This window comes from Pristis pectinata, chromosome X (assembly GCF_009764475.1).
Source record: "Pristis pectinata isolate sPriPec2 chromosome X, sPriPec2.1.pri, whole genome shotgun sequence".
Lineage (NCBI taxonomy): Eukaryota > Metazoa > Chordata > Chondrichthyes > Rhinopristiformes > Pristidae > Pristis > Pristis pectinata.
Genome location: NC_067450.1, coordinates 8,009,240 through 8,028,509, shown reverse-complemented (window position 1 = coordinate 8,028,509; position 19,270 = coordinate 8,009,240). Strand labels below are relative to the sequence as shown.

The following is a 19,270-nucleotide window of genomic DNA, read 5'->3' as shown; positions in this document are numbered from 1 at the left end:
GTTCTGTGCTGTATTGTTCTATATTCTATGTAAGTTAGATGTGACTGAGTGGCAGGAAAACTGCTACAGGATGGATCAAAGCCTGCAAAATGGAATTCAGGTGTAAGTTAAAGCAAAGGAAATAAAACGTGGTTTTAAAATGCATCTTTCCTCCAGCAAACCCTCCCCAGAACTGTTGTATACAATTCACTTCCTGTGGTTAGCACTGAATGATTTTTCGTGGCAGCTACCTAGACAGTGATATCTTATTCGACAGCATATAATCAAGATTAAGAAGTTTGCCTGCCCTCACGGTCAGTCATGAAGTTTTGTAATCCAGGTTCATTTCCTTGTCCCAAACTGAGTTAATTGACCTAGCTTTGGTGCTACAGTGGCCTGAAGCTAAGGAACGGAAACAGAGTATATTTCTGACAGGCTTTCCAACAACCTTGCCAGAAATGTACATCTGAATATTGGGCAAGGGCAGGATGTGCCTGCCTGTGATTTCCTCCATGGTAAGATAGAATTATGCAGGGTCTGGATTCTACATGTAACCTTGTGGATGAGAAACTTGCAAACCAGGACCTCGGCAAAGCGTGACTCTATTCCAAGGGTTCAACAAACTTCTACGTACAATTCTTTCAACCCAAGAGCACTTAATCACATGACACTACAGTCCCAAAATAAAGGTCGTCATTTTGCAGCCAGTGCTAACATTATAACCGCGTGCAATCATTTCTTACTTGGGGATGGCACTGATGCCCTTACCAACATCCCCCAGCAAGGAATTAGTGTGAAAGAGAAAATTGGCAGAGGAACAAAATGGGTGAACTTGCATCAATTGTTTCTTGAGCACTTCATCCAGTCTGTAGTTCCTGGATGCTGGGTAGCAAAAGTGGTTGTGCTTTGTCCATGTCCAATTTTAGTCAGGTGAGGGGGTGGGGAGATCATGAAGTAATTAATTAGCAGTAAGCCATTATTTAGTGTAACAAGTTGCACTCAATGGTAACTATTTCGCTGAAATTTCTGATTTCAGAACTTGAAGAGTCTCAAAGAAAATGCCCACCCTGCTGGTATAAATTTGCTAATATGTTTCTGATCTGGGAGTGCTGCCCGTTGTGGGTGAAGCTAAAAGAGTACATGCACCTATTTGTGTTTGATCCATTTGTGGACCTGGCTATTACCATTTGCATTGGACTCAACACCCTCTTCATGGCACTGGAACACTATCCAATGACGGAACAGTTTGAACATGTTTTGTCTGTGGGAAACCTGGTAAGGCTCATGGTTTAATTTCTCCCTTTATTTAATAAGGGACTCAACACAGTCTCTAGGTACGTAATGTTAGACATGTGTAGATTTAATGATCTTGAAGTCTTACTTTATTTTCCTCTGTTTATTCTCCACGCAAGCCTCCTTTCCATCTACTCTATTAAATCCTATCTGCACTTTCTTTTTTTTCCTTCTTGTTTATGTTCTCTAGATTTCCCCCCTTAAATGCATCTCTGCTAGTTTTCTGGATCTCTCCCAAGTGGCTAGAAGTGTTTCACAATTTAGTCACCTCTCAAGAATTTGCTCCTTAATTCCCTAGTAAATTTACAGGTGACTATCCTGTAGTTATGTATTTTGGGAGGTGCAGTCAGGGAAGAGAACCAATCAATAAGACGGAATTGGTAATTAGTTTGTCATTGTCACGTACTGAAATACGTTGAAAAGCTTTTGTCTGCGCGCCATCCAGACAGATCATTCCATACATCGGTACATTGAGGTAGCACAAAAGGAAAGTAATAACAGAATGCAGAACGTAGTGTTACAGTTACAGGGAAAGTGCAGGTAGGCAAAGTGCAAGGGCATAAGGTAGGTTGAAAGATCAAGAGTTCGTCTTTAATGTATCAGGAGTCCATTCAAGAGTCTGTCCTTGGGCCTGATGGTACGTGCTCTCAAGCTTTTGTATCTTCTGCCCAGTGGAAGAAGGGAGAAGAGAGGATGACTGGGGTGGGAGGGGGTCCTTGATCACGTTGGCTGCTTTCCTGAGGCAGTGGGAAGTGTCGACAGAGTCAATAGAGGGGAGGCTGCTTTTCACGATAGACTGGGCCGTGCCCACAACTCTCCGCAATTTCCTGAGCCTTCTGAGTAAGTAAAGGAGCTGGTGTGCTTTCTTGTCCATAGTGTCTGTGTGGCTATATTGACACCTGGGAACTTGAGGCTCTCAACCGTCTCCACCCGAGCACCATTGATACAGACGGGCGTGCTCCACCACGCTTCCTGAAGTCAATGACCAGCTCTTTTGTTTTGCTGACATTGAGGGAGAGATTGTTATCTTGGCACCATACCACTTGGCTCTCTATCTTCTTCCTGAAGTCCGTCTCATCGTTGTTTGAGATCTGGCCCACTGTGGTGGTGTCACCTGCAAACTCGTGAATGGAGTGTTGAGGATCAGAGAGACTGTGGAGTGCATGTCCACAGATCCTTAAAGGGAGAAGGATAGGTCAATAACGTGGTTAAAGAGACACACGGGGTCTTTCCTTGATTGATCAAGACATGTAGTTCTCCTTGAACTTCATCCAACACTAGTTAAACCATACTTTGGAGTACTGCAGACAATTCTGGTCACTACATTACAAGTAAGCTGTAATTGCATTGGAGAAGGTTCAGTGGACAACTATCAGGATGTTGCTGGCACTGGAAAATTAGAGCAAGAAGGAAGGATTGGATAGAAATCATTGGGCATGGATTTAAAGTAATTAGTTGAAGGATTAGAGGGGAGGTGAGGATTTATTTTTCCACCTAGAGGGTGGTATGGGTCTGGAACTTGCTGCCTGAGAGTGGAAGAGGCAGAAATAAATCCTCCTCGTATTTAAACAGTATTTGGATGTACACTTGAAGAATCCTGACCGGCAGGACTATGGCTCAGCTGTTAGAAGGTGTGAGTTGGCTGCCAATGGGCTGAATAGCTGCTTCCTGTGGCATAAGTTTTCTCTGATTATGGCCTACAGTTTTCCACTAGTGTCACGTGTGAAAATGCCTCCAATTTTCCATGTCAGATTTTCCAAACCTTTTCTAAAGGGGAGTTTCAGCCTTTTCGACATTTTGTTTTTGAAGCCTTTCATTGTGATGAGTTTCCCTGTTTTTTTTAAATAAAATCTTAGAGGAAACTAGTTGCGTTGCCCAAGTTCTCAGTGGGTTTTGGCAGGCAATGTTAAATTGTGGACCCAGTGGTCGGTGGGAAGAGGTTGACAGCAGGAAGCATTAGACCACAATCTCAAACTTAACTGCCTCCAGATAGGTGATACCAACTTGGGTTGTTCTCTCTGGAGCGGTGGAATCTGAGGGGAGACCTGATAGAAGTTTATAAAATTAAGGGAGGTGTAGATAGGGTAGACGGCCAGAATCTTTTTCCCAGGGTAGAAATGTCGAAGAGTTCATAGTTTTAAGGTGAGGGGGAAAGGTTAAAGGAGATGTGCGGGGCAAGTTTTTTATCTACACAGAGCGGTAGCTGCCTGGAACAGGCTGCCAGGGCTGGTGGTGGAGGCAGATACGATAGAGGTGTTTGAGGCTTTTTGATAGGCACATGAAGATGCAGGGAATGGAGGGATATGGATCACGTGCAGGCAGAAGGGATTTAGTTTAATTCGGCATTGAGTTCAGCACAGACATTGTGGGCCGAAGAGCCTGTTCCTGTCCTGTACTGTTCAATGTTTTAACAGTGCACTTGTCTCAGAGGTCAAGATCAAAGATTTAATTTGAGACAAATCAAATGAATAGGTAAGTTTGGTTGTGTTGGTATTAGTTTATTATTGTCACTTGTACCGAGGTACAGTGAAAATCTTGTCTTGCATACCGATCGTACAGATTAATTCATTACACAGTGCATTGAGGTAGTACAGGGTGAAAACAATAACAGAATACAGAGTATAGCGTCACAGCTACAGGGAAGTGCAGTGCAGGTAGACAATAAGGTGCAAGGACATAACAAGGTAGATTGTGAGGTCAAGAGTCCATCTCATCGTATAAGGGAACCGTCCAACAGTCTTACCACAGTCGGATAGAAGCTGTCCTTGAGCCTGGTGGTACGTGCCCTCAGGCTTCTGTATCTTCTGTCTGATGGGAGAGGGGAGAAGAGAGAATGACCCGGGTGGGTGGGGTCTTTGATTATGCTGGCTGCTTCACCAAGGCAGCGAGAGGTTTTGACAGAGTCCATGGAGGGGAGGCTGGTGTCCGTGATGCGCTGAGCTGTGTCCACAACTCTCTGCAGTTTTTTGCGGTCCTGGGCAGAGCAGTTGCCGTACCAAGCTGCGATGGAACTAGGCATCACAACAGTAACTACATTTCAGAATTACTGGGATGTTGTGAAATGCACTGCGTAAGTGGCAAGTTTTCTGACAAAAATGACAGAAACTAAGTGTTGCACTTTTTCCCCATGCTGGTGTACTTTTTTTTAAAATCTGGTGAGAGGTGACATATCTTTGTGCCTGTTGTCATGAGGGCAAAGCTAACATAAAGGCTGAGACGTGACCAAATATTGAGTTTGATAACAACAATGAAATGCACCATAATTGTGCATAAAATGACTGGAGCATTTTGTGATATGTGCAAAGCATCCTGCTTAGAGACAGATGTAGTTTTCCTGTTCTCTGGCCCTCCTGTTGTTCGTCAACAACAACTCATGCAGGGATGTGTTATAAATACAATATGTTCTTATATAATGCTGTCATGACTTGGCATTTGTTGCTGCATTACTGCCAGCATTTAAGCAATGATAGGAACAGTGAAGTGCAGTTTTATAGCCCACTCGTTTAGCACATCTACACTCCGAATCAGGTTTATTAACAGTGACTTCTATGTCGTGAAATTTGTTGTTTTGCGGCAGCAGTACAGTGCAAAAACATAAAATTACTATAAAATACTAAATAAATAGTGCAAAAAAAAATAACAAGGTAGTGTTCATGGGTTCAAGGAAATTTGATGGCGGAGGGGAAGAAGCTGTTCCTAAATCGTTGAATGTGGGTCTTCAGGCTCCTGTACCACCTCCACTGATGGGCATAATCAGAAGAGGGGCACGTCCCGGGTGGTAAGGGCCCTTGGCGATGGATGCCGCCTTCTTGAGGCACCGACTCTTAAAGGTGACCTCGATGGTGGGGAGGGTTGTGCCCGTGATGGAGCTGGCTGAGTCTACAACCCTCTGCAGCCTCTTGCGATCCTGTGCATTGGAGCCTCCGTACCGGGCGGTGATGCAACCAGTCAGGATGCTCTCCACCGTGCATCTATAGAAATTTGCATGACTCCTTGACATACCAAATCTCCGCAAACTCCTAACGAAGTAGAGCCGCTGCGTGACGCCGCCTTGATTGCATCGATGTGTTGGGCCCAGGATAGATCCTCCGAGATGTTGACACCCAGTCAATTAGGATGCACAGAGTGCAGTGTACAATTGTGACCATACTTGAGATTAACACTGTAGCTGGCAGTTCCATAGGGAATTGTTAGCTGTCAGCCATCAGCCATTCTCCACTTAGCTTATTGAAGTCCAAGGCGAAGAAGCTTGTTTCTGAATTGAGTGTAGGTCTTCAGGCTCCTGTACCTCCTCCCCGATAAGGCAAGTGTAGTGTATGGCAAGTGTAGATACATCAAACCCATTCATGTACTGATGCTGTGGAAAAAGTAAGTACAGGTGAGTGATTTAATCTCCTTGATTTTACTTTTATATTTTTAATTATTCATTAGCATTTTGTGTGTCATTCAATAAGGTTATTTTTGGGGGTTATTTAAACCAGCTTGAATAGGTTTTTAAGTATCACGAGCAGAGACACGTTAAAAGAATTCACAAGACAGTGGCCTGGACTTTCCCTGTTGAACAAGCTGACCCTCGATGTGCAGCAGGAGTCTGACAAACACAACTGGTCACCTTATTGGGACGAAGCTTCAGGTGGTGTTCAGGACCCACCCCTGGTCCCCAAAACTATGCTCACTTCACTGGTACCTGAGTTCAAGTCTCATTTTATACAGTTTGGGTGACCTTGCAGACAATAAGGTGTTGCAGTGACCAGGTAGACGGTTGGATGTGGAGCATCCAGAAAGAAGCTTGCCCAGAAGGTTGTTGCAGCCAGAAGGTTGAGTATTCCCTGAACCTGCGGATCATATGGAAATATTTTAACACTTGTCTTTTTCAGGTCTTCACTGCAATCTTCACGGCTGAAATGGTGATGAAGCTGATAGCAATGGACCCATACTACTATTTTCAGGAAGGATGGAACATTTTTGATGGCTTTATTGTGTCCCTCAGTTTGATGGAACTCGGTCTGGCAAATGTTGAAGGATTGTCTGTACTCAGGTCCTTCAGATTGGTAAATATGAAGTCTTGGATTATGTACCTTCACTTTTTTTTTGGAGTTACTTGCAATTTCCATGGGGTAGAGGGAGTTCTCCACTGACAAAACCCTGTGAAGCCCTCCGCCAATGTTCAGAGTGTCTGTTGACCTACTGACAGCCAGTGACTTGGAGAGAGGGTGGACGCATTCTGTGTAGAAAAATCATGGGTGTGTTGACGGGCATCTGGGGAAAGCAGGTTACAGGGAAGTAAGTGGTGAAGTGGGATCAGTGGAATTGCTCTGAAAACTGTCGGACTCGATGGGCTGAATGGCCTCCAATGTTGTAAGAAAAACTGAGAAATGCAACTTGTAAGGAGCAAATTTGATGTTGGAAGAGTGAAACAGACTGGAGCATCGTCTCCTGAATAAACAGTGCCAGGGTGGAGTTGGGGAGAAACAAAATGTTGGTAAGTTCAAAAGATGCGGACGGAAGAGGGAAGACTGAGGAGGAGGTGGAAGGGAAAATACAATTGAGACATCCATACAATCCATGACTTCTTTCATCTCTAATCCCCTTCTGAAACCTCCATTTCTATCTTCCTGTCTCCACTCTCTCTGTCTCAGCACTAGGGCAGTGGCGTCGGGTCTCCAAGCCTGAACCAATGGAATTCTCTCCCCTCTAAATCTCACCTCTCATTCTTAAAACCCATCTTACCGCCATACCCAAGCTTTTACTCATCCCTTCCAGTGTCTTCTCCTTGGTGTCACGTTTTGTCTGATACTTCTCTTGTGAAGTACATTGGGATTTCCCTTCCCCCGTGTTGAAGGTGCTATGTAAATGCAAGTTATAGTTATAGTGGTTACTGGTACTATGAGATGGCGGGCAAAATGGAGTACTGGTGGCAGTCTAGGTATAGATTACGTTCTTGGTAATCAACTGTAAGTACAATCGAGACACACTCTATATGAGGCATTCATCAAACTCACTTCACTTGTGTTCTTCTCTGAAGCAGACTCGAGAGGATTCCTCTGCTTTGAATCGAATGCTTGCAACCCCAAGACATTAGCAAAGATTACTTTACAAATCCCTTTAGATACGTGGGAATATAGAGTTTAAGAAATTGGATCACTTAATGCATTATTCAGTGTAATGTAATTGAAAATCAATTTTTTCCCCCTCAGTAAAATGTGATATTCTGGATCATTTTGCTTCACTGTAGAAATTCAACAGCGCACTTTGTGGAATGATACCCACTTGCATGCCTGATATGCTTTCCACATTTGTGTCGGAGATAACATCTTTACACACATTATCTTTTGGAGCACTGCTGGGGGGAATCAGTCCCCATTGTCCCAGGGGTAACCATCGTCAGCACTCTGGAGCAACTGGGTTTCCACAACACGGCACAGAATTGGTGGATTTGGTCCCTTGTAAGCCCATACTTGGATCTGTCGCCCACACCACACCACACACAACGTTGACTCCTCCTCTGCTCTGATTTCGGCTCAAAACCCCCACCCAATCACCACTCCTTGAGCCTGACTGAAGTTTCTAACGGTGCATCCACGCGCAAAACCGTTGGTGCGTTGCTGATCATGTCGCTGTTACTCTTCAGGTGTACGAGAATTTTTTGGCCCTTGGCTTTGGGGTCGTGGTCAGAACCAGATTTATTATCACAGACTTGTATTTCGTGAAATTTGTTGTTTTGAGGCAGCAGTACAGTGCAAGACATCAAATTACTATAAATTACAGAAATAAATAGTGCAAAATAAAAGAATAATAAGGTAGTGTTCACGGGTTCGTGGACCGTTCAGAAATCCGATGGCGGAAGGGAAGAAGCTGTTCCTGAATCGTAGAGTGTGGGTCTTCAGGCTCCTGTACCACCTCCCTGATTGTAGTAACGAGAAGAGGGCACGTCCCGGGTGGTGAGGGTGCTTGGTGATGAATGCCGCCTTCTTAAGGCGCCGCCTCCTGAAGATGTCCTCGACGGTGGGTTGGGTTGTACCCGTGATGGAGCTGGCTGAGTCTACGAGCCTCTGCACCCTCTTGTGATCCTGCGCATTGGAGCCTCCATACCAGGTGGTGATGCAACCAGTCAGAATGCTTTCCACCGTACATCTGTAAAAATTTGTGAGAATCTTTGGCGACATACTGAATCTCCTCAAACTCCTAGTGAAGTAGAGCTGCTGGTTTGCCACCTTTGTGACTGCATCAATGTGTTGGGCTCAGGATAGAACCTCTGAGATATTGATGCCCAGGAACTTAAAGCTGCTCACCCTTTCCACCGCTGACCCCTCATTGAGGACTGGTGTGTGTTCTCATGACTTCCCCTTCCTGAAGAACACAATCAGTTCTTTGGTCTTGCTGATGTTGAGTGCAGAGTGACCCTAAGATAACTGGTTTGGTGATGAAGTTCAGAATCAACTATGAAGCAGCTCAATAGTCTGGTATTGTAAGTTCAAACAACCAACCAGTGTGATTTATTATTGAGACCAGATGGGAGGGGGAAACCTATTTGTGTCATTTGTTATGTTTGCCTTCAAAATAACGATGACTTCAAAAATAATGCATTGACTGTAAAATACTTTGGTAATCCTGAGGGCATGAAAGCTGGTAGATGGATGCAGATTCCTTGCGCTGCTTATTGTTCCTTTCTCTGATGATTCGTGACTGAAATCACTGTCGCTCTCGTTGATCGTTTTTTCCACTTGCCTTACAGTTGCGAGTTTTCAAATTGGCAAAATCCTGGCCAACGCTCAACATGTTGATCAAGATCATAGGCAACTCTGTCGGTGCCTTGGGAAACCTGACATTGGTTTTGGCGATCATTGTCTTCATCTTTGCCGTTGTGGGCATGCAGCTGTTTGGTAAAAGTTACAAGGACTGCGTCTGTAAGATCAACGAAGACTGCATTCTGCCTCGATGGCACATGAATGACTTCTTCCACTCTTTCTTGATTGTTTTTCGTGTGCTGTGTGGGGAATGGATTGAGACAATGTGGGACTGCATGGAGGTGGCAGGCCAGACGATGTGTCTCATTGTGTTCATGATGGTCATGGTTATTGGTAATCTCGTGGTAAGCAACAAACGTTTTCGTGAAAACTTGCTCAGAATAAATGACATCCAATGTCTTGGGTAGAAACTTCAAAAGTGTCTCATATTATTCCTAGTAACTGCCTCTATGCAGTGTTCAGCTATGCAAGAGGTACTCAAAACTCCAATAAAACACGTATGGGCCGAGATTTCTCTTTGATCAATGCCAAAGGAATGATCTTAATGGAGGCTGCTCACAAAGATGTAACAATCTCTGGCAAGTGGTCAATTCCTTTACTGAGCAACACACAAGATGCTGGATGAACTCAATGAGTCAGGCCCAGCTCCTGACCCACTGAGTTCCTCCAGCATCTTGTGTGTTGCTCCAGATTCCAACATCTGCGGTCTCTTGTACTCCTTTTAATCACATTGGTTGCTTCCAGTGATAAATAACAGTGATGTGACCAATAAGAGTGCATGATGCACAACCGATCTTCAATTCTCATTGTAAGCTTTTTACAGAGTAGGAATATGAAGGTAAAGGTTGAAGTTGAAATAGCAAACAAAATTTTTACTTTTTCTTTTTAAAGTCCACTCTATTTTGAAGTGCTTTTTTTTGGTGGGGGATTTACAATGTGTAAAATAATGTGGCCCAGAGAGTTAGAAACACAGAAACATAGAAAACCTACAGCACAATACAAGCCCTTCAGCCCACAAAATTGTGCTGAACATGTCCCTACCTTAGAAATTACTAGGCTTACCCATAGCCCACTTTTTCTAAGCTCCATGTACCTATCCAAAAGTCTCTTAAAGGACCCTATCGTATCCGTCTCCACCACCTTTGCTGGCAGCCCATTCCGCGCACTCACCACTCTCTGAATAAAAAAAAAACTTATCCCTGACATCTCCTCTGCACCTACTCCCCAGCACCTTAAACCTGTGTCCTCTTGTCGCAACCACTTCAGCCCTGGGAAAAAGCCTCGACGACAGGAAGATCAACAACCTTCAATTGTCCGTGATCAGGATCGAAAAAGGAATTGCCTTTATTAAAGTATACGGGCACCAGTTTGTTCAAAAACATTTCAAGAGCAAAGATGCAGATGAAGCAAAGCCACACGATCAATGCCTCTTATCATCTTATACACCTCTATCAGGTCACCTCTCATCCTCCGTCGCTCCAAGGAGAAAAGGCCAAGTTCACTCAACCTGTTTTCATAAGGCATGCTCCCCAATCCAGGCAACATCCTTGTAAATCTCTTCTGCACCTTTTCTATGCCTTTCATAGCTTAGTCAGCTAAGCAATAATTATTGCAGGTGAAAACTCATTTGCACTATGCAGCAAAGTTAGATTTCCAAGGTTTCTTACAGCAAGAATAGTTCCTAAGTTCCCTGCCTCATCAGTTCACTGATTTGTCCTTCATCCTATTGGGGAAGGTGACAAAACAAGACGCCCTGTGAAGGAGCAGGATATCACTTGGAGCAATACCTAGATTTCCCTGTTTAACTGTGTACGTGTATACTCTAAGTTATCATTTTTGTTGTGTACTGAGCAAACACTGACTTGCTGTCGTTCAATTGTAAAATGAATTGTTTGGTTTTTTTTTTAAGCTGAGCTGGTGAGAAAAGCTAAGAATTAAGAAATTGAATGTCAATTTTTGAAGATGACTAAACAAAAAGTTTGTTTTTCCAATGTCCTTTTGCACATCCGGTTTTTCCTGCTTATATAAATCCCTGTCCATGCAACTCTGATGGTGAAGTTAATCTGTTGTGTAAAATAAAGTGCAGACACAAATGTGAGAATAATTGTGATGTTTTGAAAAAAAAATATGCAGGGAATTCAACCCAAAGGAGATGAGCTTATTGGCCTGAAATTTGCAGGTTTTAGTTTTATAGCTTTTTCCCTTCTTGCCCAACGCGTTTCATTTTAACATTGCGCTAACAAAGGGTTGGCTTTATTGGCTTAATTTTAATACAACTCTGCGACTTACAGACAGTTTGAGATGTAGTGTATGCACTAAACTCTTGCAATTTTACTCAAAAATTGGAACAATTTTCTTGCTGCAATGTTTTGGAAAAATTAGTCGTCGTGTCTAATTCATGTTGATAAATATTTGTTATACTGTAGGTGCTGAACTTGTTCTTGGCCTTGCTACTGAGTTCTTTCAGTGCCGATAATTTGGCAGCAACTGATGACGACGGGGAGATCAACAACCTTCAATTGTCCGTGATCAGGATCAAAAAAGGCATTGCCTTTATGAAAGTATACGGGCACCAGTTTGTTCAAAAACATTTCAAGAGCAAAGATGCAGATGAAGCAAAGCCACTGGATGAGCTCATAGACAAAAAGGTGAACTACATAGGGAACCATACAGGTGCTGACATCAACCGAGAAATGGACTACCAAAAGAACGGCAATGGCACCACAAGTGGTATTGGGAGCAGTGTGGAAAAATATATAATTGACGATGACCACAATTCCTTCATTCACAACCCGAATCTGACTGTCAGAGTTCCGATAGCTGTTGGGGAATCCGATTTTGAGAACCTGAATACTGAAGACTTCAGCAGTGAATCAGAAGTTGGTGGAAGCAAAGAGGTAAGGAAGAACTACTTGTGATTCTTATATATGGGTATTGTTTGCTGTTAAGCCTAAACTATGTAATACGAATGGATTTGGCAAAATGCCTCAGAGAGTGAACTTCAGAATCATAGAATAGCTTTTGGGCAAACTAATCTTATGCCATTTGGACATAGCATGTGATCATAGGTCTCTGCTTCCTCTAGTGTTGAAAGTTTAGGTTGAACATCTGAGTTGCCTGAAACAGGATACTCTGAAATTCCTCTGTTGAATTATAGAGCAGAACTTATAAGCTAATCATCAGAAATGGGTCGGATCTGCTGCTGGATAGGTATTTCAGATGAAGCACTACGCATTCCTTTTCCTTATTTTTACGTATTTAGGAAGTGAAGTTTTCTTTTCTCTCAACTGTCCCATTCGTGAAGTTTATCCTTAGCATTGCTGTTGTAACTGAGTATTGAGTGTTGTGTTGTCTGTTGGATGTAATGGAGCAGGTATAGAGATGCTGGGTGCTGTGATACAGGGAGAAACAGCATCCAGGTCCAAAAAAAAAGTAAAAATATACAGCTGGGAAGGGCAGGTCAACTTTGCAAATTGATTTAAAACAAAAAGGAGATTAAAACAGGTGAAAAAAGATAACTGAGGAATGGGGCGATGCTTCAGTGAATCAGTTTATGGAAGAAAAGTGACTAATCTAGAGGATGTTAACTAAAATTTATGTGGAGGTGCATATATCAATGCAGAAAGCAAAATTTCCACACTCCAAGATGAATTTTACCACCAGCACAAAATGGATGGTATCACATCAGCTGTCTGTTATGTGCACACCAGATATTATTTTCTATTGACTTAAATAGCACTGATGAGTTGATGTAATTTCTCCTCAATCCTACCCAAATGATCAAGATAGCAAATCATGACAGGATAAGTGTAACTGTAATAGTACAGCTGTATAAAATTGACAGTTTTGTATTTCTGGGTCGACTACTTTTATGTAAAAAAAAGTGGAAAGTCGTGATAATTAAAGACAAGAGCATGAAGTATTGAAGCAAGGAAGTGGATTAAGGATATTTATAGATGATTTGCTGGGCATTTATTAATGATAGAACCAGAATTTTAGAAGATTTTAGTTACCCTAAAATAGTTTGCGGATTGAATTTTTTTTTTCCCCGTGTATGTTGAGGGGAACCCAAGGAAATCAGGCACGGGCACCAGCAAGTCATTGAGCAAGTAGGTCTTGAAATAAGACCATAAGACATAGGAGCAGAATTAGGCCATTCAGCCCATCGAGTCTGCTCTGCCATTCGATCGTGGCTGATTTATTTTTCCCTCTCAACCCCATTCTCCTGCCTTCTCCCCGTAACCTTTGACGCCCTCACTAATCAGGAACCTATCAACCTCCACTTTAAATACACCCAATGACTTGGCCTCCACAGCCGTCTGCGGCAATGAATTCCACAGATTCGCCATCCTCTGGCTGAAGAAATTCCTCCTCATCTCTGTTCTAAAGGGACGTCCTTTTATTCTGAGGCTCTGCCCTCAGATTCTAGACTCTCCCACTACTGAAAACATCCTCTCCACGTCCACTCGATCCAGGCCTTTCAATATTCAGTAGGTTTCAGTGAGGTCCCCCCCCACCTCATCCTTCTGAACGCCAGTGGATACAGGCCCAGAGCCATCAAATGAATGCACTGTTGCAGACCTGATGGGATGAACAGTTGTTTCTGTCCTGTAATTTCTAAGATTCTCAACACACATCAATTTGATGGTAATTTACTGCTCTCCTCCTGTTTTGCCTTTTCATAAGTGTTAGTTAAGAATGAAATGTTTTGTTTTTTAATCTAATCAAATGTATTCTCATAGATTGACTAAAAAGGAGATTTTTAGGAGGCAGATGTTGACGGGAAAAGATTGGGCGATGTCAGTGGTAAGGAGGGATTTCTGGAGGTATAACAATAGAGTCAGTCTGAAGCAAACTGTCCTGGAAGCTTAAGTGCCACAGTGTGTGGAGTGTTGACTTTCTATCCTCGTATCAGCTGCAGACCAGCTTCAGCTTGGTGGAAAAAAAGACAGTGGGTCATGGTTATCATGCCTAGTTACAAAAAGTAATCCCATTGACCAAATAGGGTTCTGGTTTGCATAACCTATGAGGCTCTGCCTGCTTAAAGGAGCCAGCACAGCCTGCAGAATTTTTAGCTTAGATTATAAAACAGTGTGACTAGGCTCTGACCAGGCAAGTTCCTTGCTCATTTTTAACAGTGCACCTGCCTGTCTGCTGAAGGCAGCTCGGCTTTGTATTGATTTCTGGCTTTTAATCTTGTAATGATTTCACATTGAGTGCAATATTTTGTTTTCAGGATTATAAGGAATTTCAACCAGTAATATTTATCAGTACTTAATATTGTGTAACGTCTCTCTGTCTAGTGTTTGGTGAACTTTTTAATTTATTTGTGGGGTGTGAGGATTGCTATGAAGGCCAGCATTTATTGCCCATCCTTAATTGCCCTTGAGAAGGAGTTTGCCATTGCAAACAGGTCAGGGAGTGGAGCTGAGTGTGTAGGTTATGGGAGAGAAAGATTGGGGCGGGCGGGTCGAGATATTGGGAGGCTGTCGGGGACACTTCAGAGGATCAGGATCTGGTGTTGGAGGCTCAGGGCTTGAGATGGGTCTTGTCAGAGGACCGGGGTTGGGGTGAGAGTTACCCAAGGGTCATGAGCTTGGGAGAGGGGAGTGGGGCTTGGCGCAGGGGTGCAGCTCGGTTGGTCCGAATCGTGGAGGCCGCCGCACATCAGCGCTATTGAAACTTGGTCGTTCTGATGTCAAGCCTGCCTCGGAACAAAGTGACCTAATTTCCTTAGCAGTGTTTGTCAAAAACAGCAAATGATGTCTTTGGGCAGAGCCTGATGCGGTAAACTGGACATCAGTGCATGTGGTACATGCAGCCAGAATTGCCCAGTCAAATTTCAAGTGGTGTGATTTGACCTGGAAATAATGAATCACATTGCATTCCAGAAAATAAAAGACTTCACATGCGTAGCACTGAGACATTTTTATTTGTGCGGCTGAATTTTGAGGCCATCGTGTTTCTTCTTACCTAAGTAACTGGGCTCTCATTTTCCCCACTCGCATTGTGCTCCCTTGCAGCTTGTATTCCCTCTTGGACCATCAGCAGCAACCTTACATGTGTTACAGTCTGCCTTTTCATCAAAGTTATCAATGTAGACTAAAGTTGCAGAGGCCCTCAGAATCAGATTTATTATCACTGGACTTAGATGATGTGAAATTTGTTTTGCCTCAGCAGTACAGTGCAAAGACGTAAAATTTCTATAACTTACAAAAACAAACAGTGCAAAATAAAAGGAATAACACGGTAGTGTTCATGGACCGTTCAGGAATCTGGTGGTGGGGAAGAAGCTGTTTCTGAATCGTTGAGTGTGGGTCTTCAGGCTCCCGTACCACCTCCCTGATGGTATTAACGAGAAGAGGGCATGTCCCGGGTGGTGAGGGTCCTTAGTGATGGATGCCGCCGCCTTGAGGCGCCACCTCTTGAAGGTGTCCTCGATGGTGGGGAGGATATTGTATTGATCCTTGTGCCTTGTTCCTTGTTCTGCACTCAGTGACAGCCAGCCAACCTGAAAATGACTTCCCTTCGCTCATTAACCAGTCGTTTCTCTCTGTTGATATTACCCCTAACCCTGTGAAATTTTAGGTGTCAAATTCCCAAGGACCTGATCTGGTCATACGTGTTCAGCTCCCACCCATTTCATGTTGATATCCTCTCCCAAAATTTCTTTCTTTTGTATACCAGTGTCTAGATCTGGGGGAGGGGGGGAGGTGGGATAAATATTCCCTTTGCAAGGAGCATTGGCCACCAACAGTTTGGATCATCCAGCTTCTGCAGGATTTCGATGAGGCCCAGAGTTTTGTTGAAGCAGCAAATGTTTCACCTCGTATGCTGCCCATCCGTGTGGGGTTAAAATGGGTGACTTTATCTTTGGGTTGTGTATTAACCAAATTGCGTTAGTTCTTTAAGAGCAAGGCTTTTAACCCCAAACGTAGCATAACAAAAATAATACGATGCACATGCACTACTGTATTTTGTCATGGACAATATTACTCCAGACAGGATAGTGGATGGGAAAGATTTACCTTCAGCAGTACGAGCAGTAATAATTAAATAGTCCATAGATTTTTGTTTCTGGGTGGATTCGTGCTTTCATTAACGTTCCTCTTGTTGCTACATATCGTCGATCTCGATTTTATTTTGTCTGATTTATTTCCATTTTTGCCATGCCGTCAAGAGAGTTGAAATTGTTTCTCATCCTGCAACAATTCAAATGCATTACTGGGGTAACACTTAACACTGCATACAAAAAATGTGGCAGGGATAGGCAGAAGGAAATCTACTCTGTCCCACACAACTGCATCAATATGCGTCGAATCATGTATTGTCCTCACGGTTAAAGTTATTCGTGTCGCACGGAAATAATATTTCACTCGAGACCGAGGCGCATGGTTCAGATCTCGCACTTGTACTTTGAATATTAATTAAACTTTCCTATTGCCTTAAACACCCATATGATGTTGGGCTTTTTAGAATGAACTATTCCAGGAATTGAACCTACCACCTTTTGAACTGTTTTGTCAGTATTTCCTCTTTGGCAATAATTGGTGACCAGTACAAAATGGTATTGGCTGATCAACGGCATCCGTGCCCTCACTTGATCTGCCAAGATCCATTACTTCAGTGGCACATGTTGTCATGAAATTGCCATTCATGTGTTTGTTTCTTGAACTTGCAGAAACTGGATGATACAAGCTCGTCAGAAGGAAGTACAATAGATATAAAGCCTGAAGGAGAAGAGGGTCCACCAGTGGAACAACCCGAAGAATACTTGGACCCTGAAGCCTGCTTCACTGACGGTACGATCTGAGTGTGCAACTTGGTAAGCACACGCAAGATGCTGGAGGAACTCAGCAGGTCAGGCAGCATCCATGGAGGGAAATAAACAGCCGATAGTTCGGGTCGAGACCCTTCATCTGGCCCCGTCCTGATCAGGGTCTCGACCCGAAACGTCGACTGTTTATTTCCCTGCACAGATGCTGCCTGACCTGCTGAGTTCCTCCAGCATTTTGTGTGCGTTGCTCCAGATTCCAGCATCTGCAGAATCTCTTGCGTCTTCGTTCAACTTGGTAAATTGGTTTATTATTGTCACGTGTACTGAGGTACAGTGAAAATCTTTGTTTTGCATGCCATCCATACAGATCATTTCATCACATCAGTACATCGAGATAGTACAAGGGAAAAGTAATAACAGAATATAGTGTTACAGTTACAGAGAAAGTGCAGTGCAGGCAGACAATAAGGTGCAAGGCCATAACGAGGTAGATCGTGAGGTCGAGAGTCCATCTGATCGTACTAGAGGACCATTCAATAGTCCTATAACAGTGGGATAGAAGCTGTCCTTGAGCCTGGTGATACGTGTTTTGTGAAAAAAAAATCACAGGTAGCATTGTCAGAATGGAACAGCTGAGGTGGGGGAGGGGGTGGTGGAGTGGACTTTGCAAAGATTGTGCAAGAAATCGATAGAGATAAGATAAGATAAGATAAGATAAGATCTCTTTGTTAGTCACATGTACATCGAAACACACAGTGAAATGCATCTTTTGCGTAGAGCGTTCTGGGGGCAGCCCGCAAGTGTCGCCACGCTTCCGGCCCCAACATAGCACGCCCACAACTTCCTAACCCGTACGTGTTTGGAATGTGGGAGGAAACCGGAGCACCCGGAGGGAACCCACGCAGATACGGGGAGAACGTACAAACTCTTTACAGACAGCGGCTGGATTTGAACCCGGGTCGCTGGCGCAGTAATAGCGTTACGCTAACAGCTGCACTACCGTGCCCCTTCATATTCTTAAATACAGAAATTCAACAGTTAACATCTCAACGTTATTTTAAAATTGACATTCCCTGCAATAAGTAGCATTTCCAAGTTGTGTCACGTCACTCTGGATACTCGGGCATTTCCTGAGGTGATTCAAACCAGCACAACTGATATGATTTCTGTGTCTGTCGTGCATGGAATGATGCAATTTCCCATGCCAGGCTTATTTTTTGGGGTCAAGTAGGGGCACTTGGAGTAAGTCCTCCCAGGAGGGCCGTTGTCTGTTACTCCTGGGATAGCTGTGTTTTAATATCACAGCATTGCATTGGGACCCCTATTAGGTAAGTCCCTTACACTCAGTGTAAATCCTTCCACTACCTCCTTCTCCCGAGCCCCTGATTATGGGAAAGAGCCACGCGCATTAATCAAGTCATACAGCGTGGAGCTACCTTAGACCACAGGCGCAGCTGAAATTTGCAGTGGGGAGCCGTGACTGAACTGGTCATTAGCAGCCCAAGTCGAGGTTTTCCAGGACAATGTGTAGATGTTCTCCTTGGGGGTTAAGCTAATCGAATCGATGAATCCTCAGCTCTCGTTTCATAGGTGGCTTTGGGCAGTAGACGGCAAACACTGGTCAGTGTGTACGTGGAATTCTACAGAAGGGTATTATTGGAATCTTAAAAAGGTACAGCACAGATCCGAGCACTTTGACCCACCTCATCCATGCTGACTGCGATACCTATGCTAATCCTATTTGCCTGCATTAGGCCTGTATCCCTCTACGCCTTTCCTATCAAAGTACTTGTCCAAATGCCTTTTTAAATGTGGTAATTGTTTCTGCATCTCCCACCTCCTCGTAGTTCATTTGAGATCATCACCACCCTCCATGTGGTAAACTTACCCTTCAGATCTCCTTTAAATTTCTCCCATCTTGTGACCCACCCCTCTGCCCCCCCCAGTTCCAGATTCCCCTGACCTTGGATAAAGACTGACTGTCTATCCTATCTATGCCCCTCATCATTTTACAAACCTCTTAAGGTCACCCTCTGGCCAACAATTCCAGCGACAATAAATCAAGCCTATCCAATCTCTCCTTACAGGCTTGCATTACTTATCGACTGGTTCAGAGAAACGCAATCTAACAAAGTCCTTCATCGCACCAAGAATTTAGTTTTTAAAGCAAGATAAAACGAGAGAAGTCTTTGAGTGTTGACTTTGGGCAATGCATTTAAATGGTGGAAGATGCATGTTTTAGGAAAGCAACTGAGGTATAGTAACAGACATAATTTTTGTTCAAAAGCTAATTGGTTTGTGGATCAGGCAAGGTCATTGAATCTAATTGCACAAAACAGTTTCCAAGAAGGATCTGGCGAGGAAGCAGGTATCTGTGATTCAAATCAGTCAAGAGGAAGGAGGTGTTTTGAACAAAACAATTCCTTTTTGTCAGATAGAGCAATAGTTGTCTCAAAGTGTAGATTTGGAAACT

At 43.5% G+C, this 19,270-nt stretch overlaps 1 protein-coding gene across 9 annotated transcripts in view; it reads left to right on the top strand.

Moving 5' to 3' along the window:
• Positions 1-19,270, top strand: part of LOC127567034 (sodium channel protein type 8 subunit alpha-like) — a 208,713-nt gene that overhangs the window by 146,646 nt on the left and 42,797 nt on the right. For all 9 annotated transcript variants that reach the window (XM_052009671.1, XM_052009666.1, XM_052009675.1 and 6 more), the window contains 5 exons: positions 1,016-1,254; positions 6,150-6,323; positions 9,008-9,364; positions 11,447-11,917; positions 16,702-16,822. In XM_052009671.1, coding sequence (XP_051865631.1) covers positions 1,016-1,254; positions 6,150-6,323; positions 9,008-9,364; positions 11,447-11,917; positions 16,702-16,822 — 1,362 coding nt within the window. The remainder of the gene's footprint in view (positions 1-1,015; positions 1,255-6,149; positions 6,324-9,007; positions 9,365-11,446; positions 11,918-16,701; positions 16,823-19,270) is intronic.